The sequence below is a fragment of the Cervus elaphus genome, chromosome 28, assembly GCF_910594005.1.
Source record: "Cervus elaphus chromosome 28, mCerEla1.1, whole genome shotgun sequence".
Lineage (NCBI taxonomy): Eukaryota > Metazoa > Chordata > Mammalia > Artiodactyla > Cervidae > Cervus > Cervus elaphus.
This window is the reverse complement of record NC_057842.1, coordinates 49,510,586-49,535,872: the sequence shown is the minus strand read 5'-3', so window position 1 is coordinate 49,535,872 and position 25,287 is coordinate 49,510,586. Positions and strand designations below refer to the sequence as shown.

General features: G+C 35.6%; 1 protein-coding gene across 14 annotated transcripts in view; it reads left to right on the top strand.

Moving 5' to 3' along the window:
- The window catches only part of GRIK2 (glutamate ionotropic receptor kainate type subunit 2), a 721,045-nt gene that overhangs the window by 474,459 nt on the left and 221,299 nt on the right, over positions 1-25,287 (top strand). For all 14 annotated transcript variants that reach the window (XR_006338355.1, XM_043889993.1, XM_043889994.1 and 11 more), the window contains one exon: positions 4,061-4,174. Coding sequence is in view for 13 of the 14 variants with exons in the window: in XM_043889993.1 (XP_043745928.1) it covers positions 4,061-4,174 (114 nt within the window). In the remaining variant the exon portion in view is untranslated. The remainder of the gene's footprint in view (positions 1-4,060; positions 4,175-25,287) is intronic.

Sequence of the window (25,287 nt, the reverse complement as noted above, 5' to 3'; positions counted from 1 at the left end):
ATATTCTGTGCAGAAACCTGAGACTTATAAAGGGGGATACCTAATATTTGTGATTATAGGTAATTATGGATTCATGAGCCAGAACTCCTTCATCCAAAGAGTGCTAGAAAAACAACCAACAGAAAATGAACCTAGATTAGTAGGTTTAGATGAGTAAACATTTAGCTAACTTATTTTTTGTAAGTGTAATCCTGGAAGATAACAGGATGTGAAATGGACAATATTTTGTATTAGTGATTTGGTTAGAAAGTTGAAAAACTTAGTGGTCAAGCTTGTCATTAGGCAGATGACACTGGGCAAATGATGCCTGCCAGCGCTTTGCTAACAGAATTATATGTCTGAAAAAATCTAACTATTTAGCCAATAGTGGGGAAAAAAAAGACAATCAAATCTAAGGGACAAATGTGTAATAGTTATTATTCATAGATCAGGGTGAGAAAAGTCCCAGTCACTGCAAAATACAGTCTGCAGATGTCTATTTAGCCAACAAGGCATTTTTGTTTGTTTGTTTGTTTGTTTCTTAGTGATTTTGAATTTGAAACAATTTAAGCAGGTCAGCAGGAGTTCTAGGTTTGACATCCCTTCTGTCCTCCACCCAGGTCCTCAGCAGGGCCTCTATTAACTCTGGTGATGCCTTGCTAGAGATTTGAAAAAAAGTACTTATTCTGGGTGTGCAGCCCAAGGCACACAGCCGAGCAGGTTGGGTTAATGGGCCCCAGTTGCTTTTCTGCCTTGAGATTTTTTTGAGATTTAAAAACTGCACATTTTAGCCTAGAAATTCTTAACTACTGGCTTATGCCCTTTCACTTTAAACATTGATAGTACCCGTCTGGCCCCTGAAAACCTTTCATTATTGAATCGAAATTGTAATTAGTCTCTTTATGACATCGAGGTAGTCACAGTCTTAAAGTAATTTAATTGAGCAGTATGTAATTTACTTTGGAAAGAATGCTGAATCAAGATTATTTTCTTTTTTCCCCTTACTATATTTTTTGACTTTTTTGTTTTATTGACAAAAATATCAGAAATATATAGTTTTAGGTGGTAAGAAGAAAATTAAATATTAGAAAATATGACAAGATTTTTTTTTACATTATTAAATATATTTACATTGAATCCTCAAATGAGTTATTGAAAAAAAATACACAGGGGTCTACATTTATATACAACTATTAGAATGACATCTGTTCTTATGAGGAACAGAAATTGTTAACATTTCTACTTTTGTACTACTCCAATTAAAGGAAGATAGATACCTTAAAAAGTTACTGATAAAGCTATGCAAATGGAGAGATCAAAAAGAGCACATAGGGTATAATGTAAAGAAAATAGAAAAGATCATAACATTTAATTTGGGTTTAAACCAATGAGATCTTTGATAGCATATTTAGGTAGGTGGTTCATCTGGTAAAGAATCCGCCTGCAATGCAGAAGACTTGGGTTTGATCCCTGGGTTGGGAAGATCCCCTGGAGAAGGGAAAGGCTACCCACTCCAGTATTCTGGCCTGGAGAATTCCATGGACTGTATAGTCCATGGGGTTGCAAAGAGTTGGACATGACTGAGTGACTTTCACTTTCACTTTTGAATCAATGTCACTTTAAAAATAATTTTACAGGCAGTTCCCAACTTATGATTTTTCAGCTTTATAATGGTGATAGTGCAAAAGTGATGCATATTCAGTAGAGACCATACTTCGAAGTTTGATCTTTTTTTCCTGAGCAGGTGACATGTAGTATGACAATTTCTTGTAATGCTGGCAGCTCATTGAACCATAGCTCCCAGTCAGCCACTCCATCACTGGGGTAACCAACCAGTACCATTGCAACCATCCTGTTGGACATACAACCAGTGTGTTTTTCACTTTCAAAACCATATTCTATAAGTTGCATGATATATTCAGCACTTTATATAAATAGGGTTTCTGTCAGATGATTTTGCCGAACTGTAGGCTAATATAAGTGTTCTGAGCATGTTTAAGGTAGGCTGGGCTAAGCTAGGGTGTTTGGTAGGTTGGTATACTGAATGAATTTTTGACTTAACAATATTTTCAACTTACGATGGGTTCACCTGTAATTGAGAAAGCTTTTTATGTACAAAATTTTATGTTAAGATAAATTAATAATTTATACTTTTGTTTGCGTAATTGGCTAGGGACATAAGAAAGATAAATTTCACTACTGGTGACTCCCAGGCTTGAGAGGGTGAGGAAAAGTTAACGCTGACTAAAACATTGACTCTGTGTCTCCTTTGCTTCTGCTTTCTGTTTAGTGGTCACCATTGTTACCTGGCGTGCAATAGAGCAGGTACATGTATGTAAACCACTCGATCTGCATATACAGTTGTATCTTATGCTTATATGTATCTCCAGAGGTCATTCTGTAAACTGTGTTCACTGAGTGCAATATGTCTGGACACAGCATTTGACTGAATCTTTCAGAGGGTATTATTAACATTAGGTGCAGTATTGCAGTGCAGTGATGGCTCAAGAAGTTTGCAAAGGAGACAAGAGCCTTGAAGGTGAGGAGTGCAGTGGCTGGCCATCAGAAGTTGACAATGACCAACTGAGAGCAATCACTGAAGGCTGATCCTCTTACAACTACACGAGGAGTTGCAGAAGAACTCAACCTTGACCATTCTATGGTTATTAGGCATTTGAGGCAGATTGGAAAGATTGATAAGTGGGTGCCTCATGAGCTGGCCAAAAAAAAAAAAGAAAATAGTCATTTTGAAGTGTTGTCTTATTTTATTCTGTGCAACAACAATGAACCATTTCTTTATCGGATTGTGGCATGCAGCAAAAAGTGGATTTTATACAACAACCCACAATGACCAGCTCAGTGACTGGACTGAGAGGAAGCTCCAAAGCACCTCCCAAAGCCAAATTTGCACCAAAAAAAGGTCATGGTCACTGTTCAGTGGTTTGCTGCCAATCTCATCCACTGCAGCTTTCTGAATCCCAGGGAAACCATTACATCTGAGAAGTATGCTCAGCAGATGGATGAAATGCACCAAAAACCACACCTGTAGCCAGCACTGATCAACAGAAAGGGCCCAATTCTTCTCCACAAGGCCTGACCGCACATCTTATAACCAATGCTTCAAAAGTTGAATGAACTGGGCTATGAAGTTTTGCTTCATATTCATCAGGCATCTTGCCAACTGACTACCACTTCTTCAAGCATCTCAACAACTTTTTGCAGGAAAAATGCGTCCACAATGAGCAAGAGGTCGAAAATGCTTTCCAAGAATTCATAGAATTCTGAAGCATGGATTTTTATGTTACAGGAATAAACCAACATCTTGTTGGCAAAAATATGTTGATTGTAATGGTTCCTATTTTGATTATTAAAGATGTGTTTGAACCTGTTATAATGATTTAAAATTCATGGTCCAAAACCACAGTTACTTTTGCAACAACCTAATAGTTAAACTACACACTGAACAAGATACAAGTAGTAGTATTAGAACAGGTTATCCAGATGAGATTTTGCTATAATCTCTTTTCTTGGAATATTTTGAAAGCTTCAAAGGTATATTTTTAAAACTTCCAGAGGTAATTTGGGGTATGATTTCACCTTACTGGGGGTGCTGTGAATACAAATCAATGCCCCTTTTAAGTTGCCTTTACCTATTAATTTGTCCTGGATCCCCAGGTTTTGTTTTTTTAGCTTTGTCCATATAATATGGCATGTTACCACTGCGATGAGAGGATAAGATAGATCCATTACTATAAAAGATATATGCTGTTAATGAGTTTCCAGCCAACTATCAAGGTATCATCAACTGTGGTTTATCTTGGTGAATGAAAGTTTGAATGGAAAATTAAGCTCCCACACTGAGTGTAGAAGTGCAATGGATCATTTTGTTCTTTAATGTCACACTTCACCGGACACACTTCACAAAGCAGTGAATCATGCTTAAAACAAGCAGCCTTTACTTCAGCAACAGCAGATAATGTAGCAGAGGTGAATAATAAGTGTTAGCAGTCTTAACTTTCTCTGCAGTGCTCTCTCCAGGTGTCTGATGGATGATTTACAAAGTACATATGCTATTTTATAGATTGGAACTTGGGATCCAGCCAGTGGCCTGAATATGACAGAAAGTCAAAAGGGAAAGCCAGCCAACATCACAGATTCCTTATCCAATCGTTCTTTGATCGTTACCACCATTTTGGTAAGTATTAGTTTTCCCATTCTTTTTAGATAAATGCAGATAAACATGGAAGTGGATAGAAAATTGCAGTAGTAATGAACAGAATGTAATTTATTTTACAATTATTTAGCAATTTCTGTATAATGGATGAGTCAGTGTTAATTTAGTCACAGTTTTATTTTGTTAGCCTTTAATGATGTAAATTATATTAATGTTTGGGCTGCTTATGATGCTTAATAATACAGCTTTATCTATTACTGGGAATCTTTATGTTTCTACAAAATTAGTTGCTGTTGAAAAATTGTCAATGTTAATATTTGAAAAATGCATGGACAAGCAGTTGTATAAATATAGTTATGTGAGGAGCTGCATGTGAGCTTTGCTTCTGCTTTCATTTCCTGCAAATAAATTTCAGAGGGCTTGCCATTTATTTGTGAGAATTTTTTTATTATAATTATGTTTTAACCTTGCTTTCAATTTAATTCATCATGGTGAATCACTTTTACTTTACTAATCTCCCTAATGAAATCAAATGACAAGTGTTGTTTTAAGTCAGAAATATTTTCACCACCAACAGAATTAAATTAATACTGATAAGCTAGGTATTTTTACCCCTCTTCCAATTATACGTTTTAATTAGATCACAGTAATGTCCATGTATGCCTACCATGCCATTTGCAAAGAAGAATTTTAATTTTAGGACAAGCAAGGAACTTTTATATAATTTAGTGAGTACTTTCACCTACAGAATAAGTTTATCAATGTTAATTCCTCTTATTCCCCAGGTAGCCAGTAAGAATGTGAGATTAATGTCCAAAACAAACCTCCACATACTTTTAGCATTTATATGATTTCTAAATTTGATTTATGGTAGAACATCAAGCCAGGAGGAATTCATAATCTTGTCCTTTTAGTAACAATACAGGATGTTAGATCAAAACATAACCAAACAAAACAGCTTGGGTTAAAGACTTGATAATGAAGCAAGCTGGTGATCAGGAAATGTTTGTGATAGAAGTTCATGAGGTGTTTTTTAATCACTCCTTTGCTAAGAACTTCAGTGAATACTTGCTCCACTATATCCAAACTTCTCTGGTCCCCTTTAACTTAATTTTGTATCCCCCTCTCTTTTCAAAGCTAACTCTCAAACCCACCAGCTGTGGTCCTCAGATGGAATGTACTCACAGGACACTGCCATATTTTTTTTCTGCCAGTATATCCTGGATCTCATAACCCGCTGCTGGAACGATTACAGTAACACTGTAACTTCCTCCTGCTGACAACCTTTTCCCTTTGTAATATCCTTCACTGTCCACTGTGAAGATCTGATTCTGTCATTCCCGGCTTCTCTGCTTAGAAGTCTTTGGTGAGGCCCTGATGCTGTGCTGTGCTCAGCCGATTCAGTTGTGTCCGATCTCCATGACCCCATGGACCGTAGCCTACTATGTCCATAGGATTTTTCCAGCAAGAATACTGGAGCAGGTTGCCATATCCTCCTCCAGGGAATCTTCCCAACCCAGGGATTGAATCTGTGTCTCCTGTGTCCACTGTATGGCAGACACAATCTTGCTTGAGTCCATATCAGACATTAAAAAGGCCCCCAAATCTTGACCCTGTTATTCAGAGCCATTTACAGTCTTGCCTTCTCTCATCTTTCTATCCTCATTTTCTCCCTTTCAGAAGTCCTGTATTTTAACTGGTCTAGGGTACCCAGTTAGCTCACCACTCTGATTGTCTTAGCCCCTTCCCCTTTGTTTGCAGTATGTTTCTCTCCATTGCTGAAATATAGGACTTGTCAGTACTTCATATTATTTAAGCTTAATACTATTCTTGAATTATTTCATGTGTACAATATTTCTCCAAACATCACTGACCACTCCTTTGAGGATTAGGATCTGACTAAGTCTCTTGTTTTTATACCATATATGCCTCTACAATGCTCACAAAATAAAGTGTGCTGGGCAAGGGCATCTGTCTTCAGCAGCTAGCCCCAGTACTACTTTCTTGGTTCTCCCTGATACAGCCAAACTGGCAAATGCATCACTTATTTTATGGCTTCAAATCTTTGCCTACTTCATTATGTTCTCATCCTTCCAGACCCATCTCAGTTCGCATGCACTCTGTGAAACTCTTTGATCTTGCCGTTCAGTTGTGTATGTTTGGGGCAGGCAGGGAAGTGTACATGTGTATCGTAATACTCTATCATTTTACTTACCATACATTATTTTTTTTATGTTAGAAATTTGTGTTTATCTGATCTCTATTTGGTATGAATCTATACAAGGCCAGTAACCAAATTTTATACTTTTTAGATCTCAGTGTCAGAGGAAAGTGCCTGGGGCATAGCAGGCACTCAATAAGTATTTGTCAAATTAAATTAAAAAAATTGGTATTTAACTAAGCAGAAAATTAGAGAGAATATACAACTTTCAAATGACTGTGTTTAAATATTTTTTCAAGTGTGTGGGTTATTGCAAACTTCTTGTCCAAACAAAGCAGGTGATTAGACTACCCATACAATTTCTGTTTTGTTTAATTACTCAAGAGTTATTTTGTAAGAAGTATTCAAATATTTTTCTCACTAATAAACAATTTTATATTTGTTCATAAACAAGTGGTATTAAATCTTAACTTCCTATCAGAGCCAGAGAAAGACTTTTTAAAAATTATTATTACCTAAAACAGTATTTGTGAGCTTTGGATCTTGGACTTTTTTTTTTTTTTTTTCTGATCCATAATGATGTTTGAGACCTATTCCTCAGATCATTACTCCATATAACCAACATGTAAGATCAATTCTGAAACACACTCTAAGCTTACATATTAATAAATAGGTCACTTATATTTTAGACTATGTCACTGTGTTAGTTTCAAAGTGATTGTGATTTTCCTTAAAAAGAAAAAGTAATTTATTATTTTATATCACTTAGTTGAAAAATCTTTTTCTGAACAGTCTGATCACAGAGTATCCACAATTAGGAAAAGATTTGAAGAGATTATTTCCCTTATTTTTATAAGCCAGTTTGATATAATTTATTGATGCTTAACTGATATTTTATAAAGAAGTATGATCATTTGATTTATTCTATGGTTATTTTGTCCTTTTCTTGCTTCAAAAATCTCAGAGGAGATTCTGGCTATGTTGTAAATAATGATATCTTCACAAAGAGAAGTTCACTTAATGCTTCTTGTTTGACATTTTTATTATGTGTCAAAAAGAAAAAAACAGTGAAGTACTCTAAAATTTGACCTTATCAATGTGCTTATCATAATTAGCTCCATTTCTCTTGGATTTTATTTACTTTATTTTTTATGATTCTTTATGTATTTAACAAATATGTACTTAATGATAATGATATACCAGGGTTTATGCTAATCACTGTGTTTAATGGACAAAATAGACATGGTCTCTGCCTTTATGAAACTTAGAAAATGGTAGAATTCATAAGGAGAACTAAATACACATACATGCACACACACACAGACATACTCCCTTGTGATTAGGATATGAAAGAAGGACACATGCATGCTGCCTCTTACAGAATGATCAGGAGTGACACCAGGGATCAGGTGTGGAAGGATGAATCAGGTTAGACTTCACTGCAGAAGGATAGAGCTGAAGTTTGAGAAGAAATTATCAAAGTAAAGAGGTGGAAGGAGTATTCTCAGCAGATAAAACAACATATGCAAGGGCCCTGAAGCAAGAAAGACCTAGAAAAAGTTGCAAAATTCAAAGAAGACCATAATGACTGAGGCCAGTCTTTTATATGCTTCTCAACTTCATTAAATACTGTTATATGAATATGGTTCATTATCAAAAAATAATAACACACATCTTTGGCATGCCTGCTAGGTGCTTGACAATGTTCAAAGCACTACTCATAGATTTACTCATTTAATTGTCATAATAACCTTTTTTGTTAGATGCCGTTATCCATACTCTTTCACAGGTGGGAAAACTGGTGTTCAGATTGTCCAGTAACCTAATCATGCCCACAGAGCTAGAAAGTAGAGCAGTAGTTTTTTCAACCAATCTGTAGCCTACTTGAGCAACCAATACTGTAAAATGAAATCTCTAGTGTCCCAGCTTGGAAAAGTCTAACAGGTATAGTTTATGACCAAAATAGTACCTTGATTGAGAATTGTTCACCTAAAGAATGTTTCTCATCCAGAAATACCACATATGCTAAAGTACCATGATACCATTATAGGTGTGTCCCCAGACATCTAGACATTTCCTCAGGGACCAAGATTTAGGTTGCTCTTGCTTGGATGCCTTGATCTTCCTCTTGTTTCTCTTCTGTCCTAATTTAGCACTCAGTTTTCTTACAACTTCTTTAAACCATAATCTCAGATCTTTCTGGACAATCAAGAGTAATGGAGCTTAACTCACTTTTTCTTTTTAGAATTGAGATTAAGCATCTTGTTTACAAATATTTTTTCCACTTCTTCAACAACATAATCTATGCCCGATACACTATATGGGTATAGAATATAGTTATTTCATGGAAAGTGTTCATTTTCAGAAGCTCTAAACAATTTTTAAATATGTAATTACTTTTTCTTAAGTTTTTAATTATATGTATGATGCTATATAATTTGGAAATTATGTAGCCTCTTCTGCAGGAGGAGGCTAGACCTAAAACTCTATAGTCTACTCATGCCATCTCCTGAATATTTCTCATATTACCTCTCTGGTTTTAGAATTTCAAATTCAGTGGTTGTTAAAATTCCCTTGTTTCTTGTATTTATCATTACAAATGGAATTTTAAAGTATCAACCTTAGAATAACATTTTCATCTATGATGATTTCATAGGTGAGCATAAAATTGTAAAATGGCTTCCCTCATGGCTCAGACGGTAAATAATCCACCAGCCGTGTGGGTCCTGGTTTGATCCCTGGGACAGGAAGATCTGCTGGAGTAGGAAATGGCAATCCACTCCAGTATTCTTGCCGGAGAATTCCATGAACAAGGGGAGTCTGGCAGGCTACAGTCCATGGGGTTGCAAAGAGTTTGAGATGACTGAGCGACTAACAATTTCACTTTCAATTGTTAAAATATAAATTTACAATCACCAAAATCATAACAAAAATACTCATTCTGAATGAGATATAGAGAGCTTTTGAAGAACCATGTGTGTTCTATTTTCAGTTTATCAGCCTCATCCTGTTGTCCTTACTACCTTGGGTACACTAGCAAAGGACAGTATCAGGTGGCTGGATGTTTATTTAAGCTCACAGAGGGAATGCTTATTTTCCCCTCTGTGCTCTTGGTTTACAATAGATTTTTTCATGCCAGTTTAAATGTGTTGAGTGCTTCCCACTCTGTGGCTCCTGTATAATAATTGATTTTTGTCCATCAAAAGATTACTAGCACTAAATGCCACTGTACATGTTCTTCCCCTTAACGACTAGTAGCACTTTAGCGTGCCAATGACTATGAAATTTGGTTACTTTTTCAGAAAAATCACTCCTAAGGAGATTCTTTCTTCCCAGTTGCTCAATGAATTGAACAAATGTGCTTGCATCTGCAACTTAGTCTTATTTTTTATTTTCCTACCACTTCCTGGAAGGTTGTGTATTTCAGTGCTGAGTTTACTTGCTTAGGCTTGTTAAGCTTTGTTGTTGGAGTCCCAGCCTACAGGAGGCTTATCTGGAAGCAAACTCCCAAGGACAATGGAAAGAATCACAGTACAAAAGAGAGAAGTGACCAAATATCCCCTAAATCGTTCTGCAGTTTCTTCCATAATATCAACAAAAGAAGATTTCTAAGGCTTCACATCTGTGCCTGCAATAGGGTTTTCCCTCTGATTCTTATCTTCCCATTGTCACAGGGTGACTGCCAAGCATGTAGTTCTTTTTAGAGAGTCACTAGCATTCAGGCTTGGAAACCCAGACACTGCTGCTTTACAAAGGAAAAGGTTTTTCATTTTTATCAATCCCTATACAGTTTCTAAGCAGTTTTATTCATGTGTTCTGGAGATGGTAAGATCAACATAATTTAAGGAAGATACAGTAGATATAGATGTACAAGTACTACTTAAATGTTTATGTGAGATGAATGCCTCATTCAAACTCAGGCTGCTCATACCTTATTCAAAAGCAAGCAAATCTTTTTTCATCATATTTTTTCCTCTGTTTCAGAGATTGTGCTTTTGTCATTTTCATCCTTGCTTTAGTAGCTTGTTGTATTTTATTTCAAATATATTCTCATATTCTTTAGACCTCCAGATTAGCTAGATTAACATAAAACTAGCAGTAGTTGTATCACAGAGAAAGAAACATGTTCTTTCCCTTAATGACTAGTAGTATTTTAGCGTGCCAATGACTGTTTTATTTGTTTGAATGTGAAATTAGGCATACTTTTAAAAATCTTAGAGTCTCAATCTTTAGAGGCTTTATAAGTGACCAGAACCTCATTTTTTAGCACATAATCTCTCACACACACACACATCTGCTTCCTTCATCCTTCTTTATTAAATCTAATTTTAAAATGCTACCATAATAAAAACCCTTAAGTGTTTTCATTTTGTTGTTGTATTCTTTTCAGTTGTCAACATTATTATCAATACCATAATTTTTTTGGAGATTATTTTATTATGAATAACATATTCCAAGTTCTAGAAGAAATGATTGGAAAAATATGAATTTTTGGTTCAGTTTAACCACAGAAAACTACATGGAAATGAAATAATTTTGCTTTAGTTTTCTCAAAGATGTCATCACGATAGTACCTGGTAAAATTGTATAATCTAAATTTTGACTGTGTCCTTGATCTGAGATTCAGATGTAAATTTGTAACTACTCAGGACATATATCTAGCTGTATGTTGAAGATCAAACTCAACATGGTTCTAACATCATTCTTCAATTCAGGCCTCATCATATCTGTTTCTCCTATATTTCCAAGCTCTGTTTATGGTTCCAGTAATTTTATATTTACTCAGCCAGAGTGGATACCATAGTTTCTTTATATCCCATATTTATAATTTAGACACTAAAAAGAAAGACAGGATGAATCCATGAATGTCCTTTTCTAAGACAGTTTGACAAAGAATTGAGTCAAGGAACATTTTGAACAAAGGAGGTATGGTTTGTTCATGGGTACTGATGAATAGGATATTTATAAAGTCTGATTTGAGAGATATTGTACCCAGATGCCAGAGAAGGCAACGGCACCCCACTCCAGTGCTCTTGCTTGGAAAATCCCATGGATGGAGGAGCCTGGTAGGCTGCAGTCCATGGGGTTGTGAAGAGTTGGACATGACTAAGCGACTTCACTTTCACTTTTCACTTTCATGCATTGGAGAAGGAAATGGCAACCCACTCCAGTGTTCTTGCCTGGAGAATCCCAGCGATGGGGGAGCCTGGTGGGCTGCCATCTATGGGGTCGCACAGAGTCGGACACAACTGAAGTGACTTAGCAGCAGCAGCAGTACCCAAACGCAACAGGAAAGAGAAGACAGCGTCAAAATATCATGTATGAGATTTATCATGAATACATTAATGTGGGGCAAAAACAATTGAGAAAGGTGAACAAGGACTTCAAGGATAAAAGCCCATGAAGTGGGGCATTGGCATTACCACAGAGCATGATAAGAATGTTGGAAAGGGAGATAATGAGTTCTATTTAGTCCTATCTGAATGGAGATGTTGGCAGTAATTTTGTGTAGTCAAATCTTGATTATTCATGTAAGGGGATAATAAATTAGATTCAGAGATGAGATGCAGTTTGGAGATTAGCTAATAGGTGCAGTCCCCCTTCCCATCAGACCGTTTACTGGAAGAGCGCTGAAATGGCACATTTGATTGATTGGAGCTTTGGCTTTTCTTTTCTTCCCTCTTTCTTCTTTCACTTGTGAATTAAGCTAATGAAATATTTAATGGCTAAAATACAAATTCCAGTAGACAGACAGTAACAACCCAGATCTCCAATCTAAACTGATCAGTCAAGTGTAGGAATTAAATAGCATACCAGTTTTTTTTCTTTTTAATAAAATGAACGATAATCACTAAGCCAAGCCTTCCTTTATATCCATATTGCTCTGACGAGCGTCTTTTCTGAAATGTTGGTGAGCAGCACAACTAGCAGAATGCTAGTCCTTTTTTCTTGACAGTTCATTTCGGTCTGTTACACTGTCAGTTACAGTTTCAGGTGGTACATTTCAGAGAGAAAGATGTTCTTCTCACCTCTCCAAATTCCAGGAGATTTTCTATAGACATAGATTAAAAACAAAAACTCTCTAGAATGGTAATTAAGGCCAATAAAACTTAGATTTTTTGAACATTATGTAAGTTCTCTGAAGTTATTCTTCTGAAAAGAGGTAAACACAGTTTGCAGCTGCTAAGAGTGTGATGACTGTGCCTGCAGTAATGTAGTAAAGGGATGTGTGTGTGTGTGTGTGTGTGTGTGTGTGTGTGATTATGTGAGAATTAGGCATTAAAAAGCATGCCTTTGCTTAGTAGATTTGCAAAACAAAATAAAAGAAAGTAACTTTTGTAGTTTGCCTCAGAATGCACTTGAATTTTGAAAAAAAAAAGAGAAGGTAAATAGTAAACATAATTTATTAAAATTTAAGATAACAATTCTACTTCAATAGGTATGCTCTACATGCCTGCTGCACTATTTTGTTGTTTCTTTAAAACAAAAGCTCCAGATTATGATAGTTATTTATTTTCAATCCAGAATGTTCATGTGAAAGTGCCTTTATAATGTCTTGAGATGTCAAAATCAGGTTTGTTTCCTAGGCGAGAGAACACTGTGAGCTCAGATGGAGACTCTCATCAGGACCCTTTGATCCTAACAAGCCAGTCATCTTTAGTATTGCCTCTTCTTGAAAACATTAAGCTGTTTTGATGGTAGCTGCTAGGTTTTCCACTTTTCCCTCCTGGTATTCTCACTTTCAATTGAGATAGCCTGTAGCGCACGTTGGCTTTAGACATGAATGTTAATTAGGGATGGCAGAGTTCAGATTCTAGGAGCCACGATGAACTGATTTAAAGACCGGGACTCAGACAATGGAAGATTTCTCAGCCCTACAGCAGTAAAAGCATAAGAGTCTGCCAAAAAAAGAAATAAATAATACTGTCCAATCAATGGACTAATAACATTCAACTGTGTTCATATTATTCATGCTTATCTGTTGCTTATAGTTGTTGTTGGTCATTTCTTGCCTAAAGAATGAAACATTTTTTTGATCTGTTAGGCTTCTGTGTATTTTTCCAACTACATTTAGGGTAATCTGAATCATTAAAATGTAATGAAATAGTAGTTAAGTTTATTCTTAAATAATTCCCTTAAATGTGACTCCTTTCCATTTTTAAGATCAAAGTTTACTACATGCATTTATAAAATTTTTTAATTGAGCTAAGAAAAAAATAACACAATTATTTTAGAATGACTAAAATGTGGTTTAGACCAGTGGTGGTATTATTAAAAATGAAATTGTCTGCAGGCCTTAGATAATATAAGTTATAAAACCAAGTACTCAATAATCTTCACAAATGTTAATAATACTGGATTATGATTAAATCTCATTGTTTTAAAATAACAAAAGTAATGTAGCAGCCTTCTGAATTTATTTTGAAAGAATGTATAGAACTTATCAACTAAATTAGCACTTACATATGTATTTGGTATAATACCGATAAGCACAAAATTCTTTTCTTTTTAAATCATCTTCCAATTATGAGATTCACAATTTCTTTCATAGTCATTAACCAAAAGTTGGCTAAGTTAGAATAAAGCTCTATAAATCTCTATTTTTTCTTACTGTCATAATAAATGTTTCCATGAAATTTTCCTAAATAATATTACGATGTTCTCAAGTCAGATCTAAATAAAAACAGAGCTGAAGGAATAAAGCATAAAGGTCCTCTTCATTCAGAGCCCGTTTTCTCTTTAAACATGTTCTCTATTTTTCATCTTTAATCTACTGTTTCAGTACTAGTGCTCATTTTTTTATTTATTCTGGTATTAGTTTTACAGTGCTAACAATTAGAATTGTCTGCAAATCTGTAATCAAAGTATTCACTGGATTCTGTTCATAATAGAAGTTCTGATTAACACTGTAAAAGATATGCTCTTTCTTAGCATTTCAATAAAATTCTTATTGAATATTCAAAAAAAACCTCAAAAAACAATAAAAACAGTGATAGAATAAGCTAAAATAATAGGAGACCAAATGTCATAATTTCAATGGAATATCTGTTAAGTAGAGCTTGTGAGGACAAACTGCTGACTGTCTTTTAAAAGAGCATTAGTGGGCTCTACGGGCCTCCCTGGTAGCTCAGCTGTTAAAGAATTCTCCAACAATACAGGAGACCTTGGTTCGATTCCTGGGTTGTGAAGATCCCCTGGAGAAGGTGAGATGGTTGGATGGCATCACCAACTCAATGGACGTGAGTCTGAGTAAACTCCAGGAGTTGGTGATGGACAGGGAAGCCTGGAGTGCTGCAGTCCATGGGGTCACAAAGAGTCGGACACGACTGAGCGGCTGAACTGAACTGAGTGGGCTCTACTTACGAGTTCAATGTGATTTTATGTTTTTTATGATATATATATATATAGGAAAATAATTTATTTTTGAAGGTTTTCCTTAACTTGAGTCACTTTATTGAAATATTCCTGTATTTAAGAGTTTTACAGGTAATTTTCTTTGGTAGTTTTTAATTTATTTTGATTTCTTTGATAGTTTAGCTATTTAATCATGCTTCTTAAACAGAGCTATAATTTCATCTCTTCCTTTACTAGTTTTCATTGCCTTTATCTGTTTTATTTTTTACTTGTATTTGATGAGAACTTTGTTCTCTGCTTTCCTTGTTTCAATTGTACTTTTTATTATTAACTACAATAATAGCTGTATTCTCAAGAATACTTTTTATTCATAGTTTTCCAGTTAATTATTTTTCAAAATCGTGCTTTGCTAAGTCACTTCAATCATGTCCAGCTGTTTGCAACCCTGTGAACTGTAGCCCTTCAGGCTCCTCTTTCCAAAAGATTCTCCAAGCAAGAACACTGGAGTAGGTTGCCATACCCTCCTCCAGGGGATCTTCCAGATCCAGGGATTGAACCTGTGTCTCTTATATCTCCTGCAATGGCAGGCAGGTTCTTTACCATGAGGACCACTTGGGATTGGATGCTAATTATTATTGGATACATTAGTTATCTATGGAGATTATTATTAATTTTTCTAGTTGTACTTGTTTTTCTGATGAATGTGTTAGTCAATTTCTGAATATTAAAATGTTTATATTCCAGACATAAACTATCATTGGATATGCTGGAAAATTATTTCAATGGACTGCTATGTTTTGTTTTATATCTTGTTTTTAGGAATGTCTGATAGTGACTGACCCTTAGTTACAGTATTTAACCATTTTGTTAGCTGGTTTTGTCGGTGTTATGCTAACTGCATTTAAACAGAAAGGAACTGGTCCACAGTATTTGCTGTACTCTAAAGGAGTCCATATATTGAGGTTATTTGTTTTATATTAGGTTGAAACTAAAAATTACAGTATTTAGACTTTTTCTGGGAAGATTTACTTAACAACTGATACAATTTATATTATAGTTGTTGACATATTCATTTTATCACCTCTTTTTGAGTCAATTTTATATGGTGCATTGATGCATATCAAGTATTCAAATGTACTATGAGTTTTTCATATATGATCGTCATATAAATTTTATAAACTTTGTCTCCTGAGTCACTTTCTCATGTAAAGTTCTATTCATTTTTTCCTCTTTTCTTAAATTTGGTTCATTAGATTTTACCAAAAGACACATTATTTTTGGTAAAATGCATGCTTATAATTTAGCCATTTTCTTTCCTGTTTTTTACTTCACTTATTTTTCTTGTATTTCCTGCTTTTCTTATGTTTTGCATTATGTCTTCCATTATTATCTGTTCTTATTATTTAAGTGTTCTATTTATTTATTTTGTTTTAAATAGTTTAATGCCAAATTTATATAAGGCTGAGCTTTTCTCTGAAAAGTGCTTTGAAGACACTTTTAAAATAGAAGTTGCATCATACAGATTAATGTTTAGCAGAATGCTTTGAAGTTATGCAGAACCATCATCTCTCAAATGACATCAGGTTTGAAATTCCAATAATAATGGACTGTTTGGGGGGATGTGACTTTCCACCTGGAGGGTCTAATAAACACTTACATCTATGTATCTATTCTCCACGTTATATAATTTCTGAAAGAAATCCTACAACCTGTAGTCCAGGTGACATCATCTTGGTGCTAGCATTCTCAATCAGGAAGGAAAAGCAGACTGGAGAATGAACTTTTGACTGATACAGACTTTAATTGTGTTCTCTAGATTTCAGCATGGTTAATCCAGAGTCCCTTCAATTCAATTTCTCCTTCAGTTTTCTGCTAGGGTCAGGGCAAGGGCAATGGATAGTTTCCCAGAAATGTGTTGGAAAATCTACCTAGTTGTCTAGTTGGCATGGAGTATGGACCTCTGAGCAAGAACTTCTGGTGAGGAAAACAAAGCATTCTCTTCAGCTGCCTTTAGGAGACCAAAGCTGCTTGGTTTCCTGCAGTCTTACATTTAGTGTCAATTCTTTCAAAATGATAGTCAAGTTTCCTCAGCAATTGCCTTATAAGTGTATATTTTCAAGAATTATTTTTAAAAAGTCGTGAATCCTGGTCAAGTGAGTAGGTCAGCTTGACCTTCCTGCCCTAGCAACACACTATTGCAATGTGGGACAGTGGTGCAGCCTCCATCTAAATGAGAAAATAGACTGAATTTTGGATCTACAGTTTTCCAAGAATCCATTCTTTGTTTTTAAACAGAATTCATTATCAAAAACCAGTCCTCTCTTTTCACTCGGCTTTTATACAAATTATTTCTTAGGAGCCATCTAGAACAAGCTTTATCTCTCGAGTAGAAAGGAACCTTTTTGATAACATGTTTATGCTCTTGCCCTAGTGTGTTTACACATTTGCTCTGTGTGTGTGTGTGTGCGTGTGTGTGTGTGTTTAGTCACTTCAGTCATGTCTGACTCTTTGCAACCCTACGGTCTGTCATCCACGAGGCTCCTCTATCCATTGGATTCTCCAGGCAAGAATATTGGAGTGGATTGCCATGCCCTTCTTCAGGGGACCTTCCAAACTCAGGGACTGAACCTGCATCTCACTCTTACATCTCCTGCAGTGGCAGGCAGGTTCCTTACTCCTAGTGCCACAAAGGAAGCCCTACACATTGTCTACAACCTAACAATTATCTTCCATATGCAGTTTTCTGTACCTATCTAAATTCCATCCCTACAACTTTCAGCGAGACTTTGTTACTCTTACTTTTCACTGTCAGAAGTTTTCATATTTGCCCAGAACCTAAGAACTACACTGGTAAAGAATTAGGAGAGGGGCTGCCACTGCCTGCTTTCCACAAATCTTGAGCTGTATTTACTTTGGGAGTAGGATCTAGTAGGTGAAGAATACCAGATATTTCAGGCTGTGGGAAAAGTATGTTTGAAGGCAGAGAACTGTAAACCTTTGTGCTCAATCATACCCAACTCTGCAACCCCATGGACTGTAGCCCGCCAGGCTCCTCTGTCCATGCAATTTTCTAGGCAAGGACTGGGGTGAGTGCCATATTCTACTCCAAGGGATCTTACCTACCCAGCTAGGTATTGTGTCTACTGCATCTTCTGCATTGGCAGACAAATTCTTTACCACTGACCACCTGGGAAGCCTATGTTGAAGGTGCAGACATGTGAAAGAGCTTAGAGTGTATGGATAACTTCCTGTAAGTAGTCCACTCCAGATGGAGTCCAGCCTATGTGGGAGAGTAGTGGAAAAGGTAGAAGGCGGGCCACAGCAGAGAAAAGGCCTTTGTAGGTCTCCTAAAGGGATTAAGACTGTCTGCTCTTCATAATGAGACAATTTAGAAGGATTTTAAGTGCATGATTGATATAATCAATTTGAGATTTTAAAAAATCCTTCTTAGTATTGGAGATAGAATTGTGTGTAGTTTATGAGATAGAATTTAGTGAGGCCAGCCAAGAGAATATTGCAAGAGTGAAAGATGAAAAGTTCCAACCTATGGCATTGTTCAAAGATGGGGGCAAGAAATGAAATTTCCAAGGCATATAGGGTGAAGAAAGGGATTAAAGGGGAGTAGTGGTTTGTAAATTGGAGTTTAAGAAGAGGTCAGAGGTTAAGGGCACGAAACAGAATTGGCGTTAAATAGCAAATTGGGATAATACATTTTTTTTTTGGGTGGATAATACATATTAAATTTTAATTTTGAACATATAGCATTTAGTTTTTCTATGGTATATAATCTGGTTGGCAGTTAGACATGTAATTCCATGCCTGAAGAGAATGGTCTGGACTGGAAATCATAACTGGAGTTATCAAAAGAGAGGGTGGTTTGAGTCATGAGTATTGGTGATACTGTTCATGTAGAGAACTCATGTTTTCTGTGAATCTATACCACTAAACATTTTTTTTCCTTTCCTGATGCTTTTGTTGCTTCTGTCCTGACACCTGCTGTATTCTGTTTGGCTTGACAAATAATTATAAACTCAGGACTTCCCAGGAATATAGAGTCTGGGGGAAAAAATATACTATCCTTTGAGATAGACTCAAGAATCCCTTACACATATGGGGAAATTGTGGTTGTCAGATGACAATCATGAGACCTTGAAGACCAGTAAGTCCTAATCATGGCAGATACTTCCAACTTAACTTCCCTTTCTGATCATCAGTGTCTGATACTCAGGTCCTGCTCTCTGTGGTTTTCAACCACACTTGATTACTTGACATTGATTCCTAATTACTTCTCTTTATTTGAGATTTAAATGGTACTCCTAGTGACAAATTATATCCTAACTCTGATTAACTCTGCTACAGCGACTCAAGAAAGAAAGATACAGAACTCTTTCCATGGCATAAAACACATACGTGTTTCATTTTCCTGGTATCACTAAAGTGAGTATATTTTGCCTAGAAATCCAGGATAACACTTGATTCCCCCAGTTCTTACCCATTTATCAGTCAATGTATTTTATTAGGTCTACTACTCATAAGGCATTTATTGCCACTTATTAGTCACCTAAATAAAAATGAGTACCATTAACTAGGATCTTATAAACTTTATGTTCCGAGTTTTCTTAGTTTTAGTTCTATGTAGTAATTAATTAAAAGAAATAACTCATGAATTTGTTTTCATCACCTTGTTTGAGTTAAACCCATATTGGTAAAAGAAACCAACTAAATGGATATTTTTTAACCACTTCATTTCAGGACTAAGAGAAAAGAAATGCCTTTGTCACACAGCTGTTTGGAAAGCATTTCATATTATATGCAGAATTTCTTATACTGCATTCAAATGTAATTAGAGTCAAAGGCCATGCATTTGTTCATGTTTGTCATAGCTTTGTGCTCTTAAAAAGAAAATCTAGATTTATATTTCCTCTTTGGAACTTTTAAATTTGCAACTGTTTGGCAAATATGATACTGTCTGACCTTAGAAACAAAACACTGCTTTTACATTACAGCTTGCGCTTTCTATGTTTGTAGCAATAGCTTTTTTTTTTTGGTTACATCAGATTTCCCAGGTGGTGTTAGTGGCAAATAATCCATCTTCTAATGCAGGAGACACAAGAGATGCTGGTTCAATCCCTGGTTTGAGAAGATCCCTGGCATAGGGAATGACAGCCCACTCCAGTATTCTTGCCTGGAAAATTCCAAGGATAGCAGAGCCTGGGACACTACAGTCCATGGGACCTCAAAGAGTTGGACATGACTGAGCACACACACACACACACACACACACACACACGCACACACACATATCTGGTTACATAAGAACGTTGGAGTATGCTCCACAATTCTGATAGGTATATGATACAGGCATGCCTTACAACAACTCTGCGGTTCATAGATTTTTGGAAATACTAAGTTAAGCCAAATTTGCTAGGTTTCCTTATCACCAAGTCTTTAATAAATTCATATGTATCATGGATATCTCAAAGGGATGTGATTATGTAGAATTTCTAAATATTTTAAATTGCAGAGTCTTTTCTAGTAAATAAAACTTGTGGGATAATCATCCAGAATACACTGTGTACAAATACATTATTTTTAAGTTTAATCATAAGGATTTTTAGGTACTCATTGATTTTTATGATGAAATTTATTTATGTATGCAAATCCTTAAATTACCTACCCCTCCAATCCTCAGCAGAGGAACAGACAGTTTCTATGGTTTGTTGACACTGGGTAACTGAGTTTACTACCTAAGAAAGGGCTTTTCTTCAGGTTGAAGGGACAAAGGGAAGTCAGAAAATCTAGGTTTGAATCTTGAGTTGGCCACTTAGTAGATGAGTTACCTTGGGTAAGTTACCATCATTTAATAATGAGGATAATAAAATAATATGCAAATTAAAGTGTGTAGGAGAGATAAAAATTTGGAAAATATAAGTATAGTTCCTAGTACAAAGTTATCAGTAAGTGATAACTTTAATGGATATAAAGTAATTCAAAAATTAGTAAGTAATGAGTAGTTCTCATTTTACTATTTTCCATAAGGCTTTCTTACGTGTTTATGAATATCTTCCTCTTAGAAACTGTCATTCCTCTTCTTCATTTCTCTTGCCGGAACAGCTCTTATGGGCCGTGCTCAGTCACTCAGTTCATTCCAACTCTTTGCAACCTTATGGACTATAGCCCACCAGGCTTCTCTGTCCAGGGAGTTTTTCAGGCAAAAATACTGGAGTGAGTTGCCATTTCCTCCTCCAGGGGATCTTCCCAACCCAGGGGTGGGAACTGTGTCTCTTGTGTCTCTTGCATTGGCAGGAGAATTCTTTACCACTGCACCACCTGAGAACAACTTTTTCTTCTCCACATTTGTCTAATTTATACTCATTATACAGTCCATTTTTCTGATGCCGTTTTCTCTAGGATGATTTATCTGACTACTTTGAGACATTTTTACATTCCTTTAATGGGCACACCTAATGGTCCTTTTATCTATACAACTTATTTCTTAGGCACTTCCATGAGAATTTGTATTACTAGTCTGCATTTTCCTGGGCAAGTTCTGTATTTTCAATTAGATTAAAAGGTGCTTAGGAGATGTACCATTTTCCTCAGCAGAGTGTTTTCTTTTAAATGATGGATACCCAATAAACATTTATTGATTTTATTGATTATAAAAGGCAGCAGCTGAAAGTTATACTCACTGTTTATTGTGTAAAGAATAACTTTGAGCAGATGAATGCTGCTAACTACTATTAATCCTTGATGAATAATCCTAGTGTATATGTTTTGCATGGGTATTCAGGAACATTGACAGGTTTGCCAGTATTTGATCAACTTTGGATGGGATAAGGGTAGAAGCCCAGTTAGTATTAGTTCTTTATTTGAATCCATTTTTTCTATCAGCCTTTGTTGGAAGCATAAGTAGAGCTAGTGGATGGTTAACATTGGGTCCTCCTTTCTAAAACCAAAAAGTCCCCAACCTCTAATCATTTCACTAGATTATAAGAAGCAGAATCCTAGTGATTGAAAACTCGACTTTGCAGTCACTTAGCAAATCACATCTTCCTCCTTTTGGTTTGGTTTCTCTGTCTCCCAAACATGCATTCAAATTCATCCAAGGTCTGAATAGTAAGAAATTACCTAAAGGTAGACTATTACAGAAAAAAAAAAAAAAAAAAAAAACCTCAAATTAATTTCCTGCATCAAAATTGGTTTTAGGTAGATGCTTAAAAATAATCTTAGGAAAGAAAATGTCATTCTAAGCAGGATATGAATTCAAGCGCTGATGATCAACAGTGATTATATTTAGGTTGTATTTCAGAATTTTATAGGAATAAAGTCTGCTTCCTTACTGAGGTTCTCATGATATTAATTCCCTATATCTTTCTTGTCCCACACTCTCTTTTTACTTAAATCATACAAAGCTCTTTATTCTTTTCAGCATCTACATGAACAGTTTTCTTGCTTTGAAATATTACCGTCTAGACCACTTTAAGACAGTAGTTTTCATTGCTTACTGCATATAGGACCAGCTACACATTTCCACCCAAAGTACCAAACAAAAACAAGACTCTCTTACTAAAAATTGTTAAGAATTTCAAAAGAGCACCAGCAGAATATTAAACCTAGCACAGATCTTCAGAGTTCTGGGTCCTGTGAAACCACACAGATCATATACTCATAAACTACCCCAGCCATATATTACAATCATCTAGAAAGTTTTTGAAAAGTAATAATGCCAGAGTAGCATCCTAGATAATTAACTTCAGAATCTGGGGATGGAGCCCAGGCATCAGTATTATGATTTTAATTGTAAAATATTTAATTTAATTTTTATGCACAATCATGGCTGAGAACTGAGTTCAAATGCTGTTTCCATAAGACTTTACATTTACTTATAAGCTTATCTGTCTTAGTCTCTGTCTCTGTCACTAGACTGTAATGTTTCTTAAGAATAGGTACCATGTTTCCTTACTCTTATCTTCATGGCACAGAACAATGCCTGCAGCTTTATAGACATCTATTAAGTGGTTGCTGAATGACTAAATAAATGAATGGATAAAGTGATATGACTTGTTTATTCATTTTATAGATAATAAGGAAAAAATAAGATAAAAACAGACATTGGTGATAATTTAAAAATAAAAAGAGAAAACATGTTCTTTGAAGAGATTCTGTTCAGTTCAGTTCAATCACTCAGTCGTGTCCAATTCTTTATGACCCCATAGACTGCAGCATGCCAGGCTTCGCTATCTTTCACCAACTCCTGGAGCTTGCTCAAACTCATGTCCATCGAGTAGGTGATACCATCCAACCATCTCATCCTCTGTCGTCCCCTTCTCCTCCTGCCTTCGATCTTTCCCAGTATCAAGGTCTTTGAAGAGATTGGAATGGAGTAAAATAAGAGATTTGAGAAATTATGTCTAATAATTAATTTTCTTATAAGCAAGGTGATTGACCCACACAATAGGCCCCATAATGCTATATTAATGGGAAATTTATTTTATTTGTACTATTACTTATTAAACTTTCAGTGTTGAGAAAAAAACAAATATAAGGAGATATATGAATTTTTCATAGAATTAAAGAAAAAGTAATCACTCCTTAGATATATCTATCATAGTTGAGAACTAAGGGAATGTATTTGTGGTGGAGGACTCTTTCTTGAATGTAATGTAGAGCTTGTTAGTGAAACTAGCATTGGAAAATAATGGACTGTTATTAGCTGTTTGTTAGATCAAAGTAATAGAATAAATGTAACTATCCAGGCAGTTTACAATTCTGCCTTCTTCCCTTTCTGGATGCACAGAGACTGAAGTCCAGCCAGAGGTAAAAATGCTTAGAGTCTTTTCAGAGTCAGTCTTTTCTGAGCTGACGTCCTGCCACAGGCACATATGTGACTTTCTAGATTTCCTTGAATATGCTGGGGTTTTCATAACCCTAATTGTCCCAAGTATCTCTTTCCTGAGCCTATTCTGTCCTTTCTATCCCAGGCATTTTAGTTTATCTCTCGCTCCTGCAGTTTATTCTTGCCCAGAAGTTAGTGGCTAAGTGTATTTGCCATTAATGCTTATGAAAAAACCACCGAGGAAGCAGTTTCAACCCTGGGAAGCTGCTATGTAGGCAAAACAAAGGCAAATCCTTGAGCTGATTCTTCAGGGAACCACCACCAGGGTAAAAACACAGAACCACTACGTTATTTGAGACTAGGTCCACAGTGTTCCCTGTGGTGCTGCACAATCTGCATCAGGAATACAGGTTTCCATTTTCAAGGCTGCCACGAAGCTGGGGAGTGTCAGTAATAACTGGGTAAATTGATATGCCACAGAGCTCTCCTATCAAAATTCTATAGTTTTCCTCTTCACTAAGCATTCTCTTGGTTGTTGTGAGTTTTTATTAGATTCCAGAGTTCTAAAAAATTGATTTTTAAAGAGTGTTGACACTTTTTGCCAGCCTATTCATTGCTTCTATGGCTGATTTTCTCTACCATGGTAAAGTTGAATGGTTACAAATGTATTACCCACAAAGCCAAAGATATTTACTATTTGTTTTTTAAGAGACACTTTGCTGACCTCTGTTTTGAAAATTGGTATACAAAATTTTTGCATAAAAGTATTTCATTAGTGCATGCATGATTGATGCATTAGTGGATGAATGGATGGATGAACAGTAAAACTATTTTACATTTATATTTTGACATTAGATTATTAAATGTAGATATCTACATGCATCTTGTTAAACATCATCTAACAACTTATAATGTACTCTGTTAGAGAAACATGGTCATTCATTGATCATCTTCAGAGTTGCTGTTATTACTTCTAGGTCACTATTCCATTTAAGAATGGTGATAACCAGTTAAAATCAAAACATGCCAACTGAAAGCATATTTTAGTAATGAGAAAACATCCTTACTGGTATCATAGGCTTTTTCTTTACATGTTTACGTCATTCATTATGTGTTCTTACTCCATCCATGGATGTGGTTTATTTGAGCAGTGGGATAAGTCATGGTCAGATAGTTACAGTGAGTTGATAACTTATTTGTTAAAGAAATACTCGTCTTCTTGGTATTGCTGTGTATGATAATGTTTTTTCATCTTTAATCTCCCTTTTGAAAGCATGATTCTTCATTTGCCTCCTCTGAGCTTCCCAGGGCAAGATGTTGAGTTTTTTTGGTTTTTCTCATATTAAGTTATAACTCCTATACTTTCAAAAGAACTGACTGACCTCCCTCAAAAGCCAACTTCATCAGCATCATTCCTCCACTGTTCATACTGCCCAGTCATTAGCCTTTTACTTCTAATCAACTTTGTGGCACCTACTTGATTTCCACCCTCTGTTAATTAGATTGTTCTCTTATTATTTATTACGTAATTCTTTCCATATGAGGGCAGTGATAGGACACAAAGAGTATAAAGGTCAAAAAATAGAAAGAAAGGATGAGTTCCTTGGGAAAATATAAACTTCAGTTTTAAGTTTTAATCTCCATAAGTTTAACATGATATTGCTGTTATAAACATGTGTCTTTTTCATTTGGTTCACATGAATACTATTAAAAAAGTATTTTTTGCCAGCCTTTAAGAGGCATTAACAATATAAACATGAATTCATAAAATATAAATAC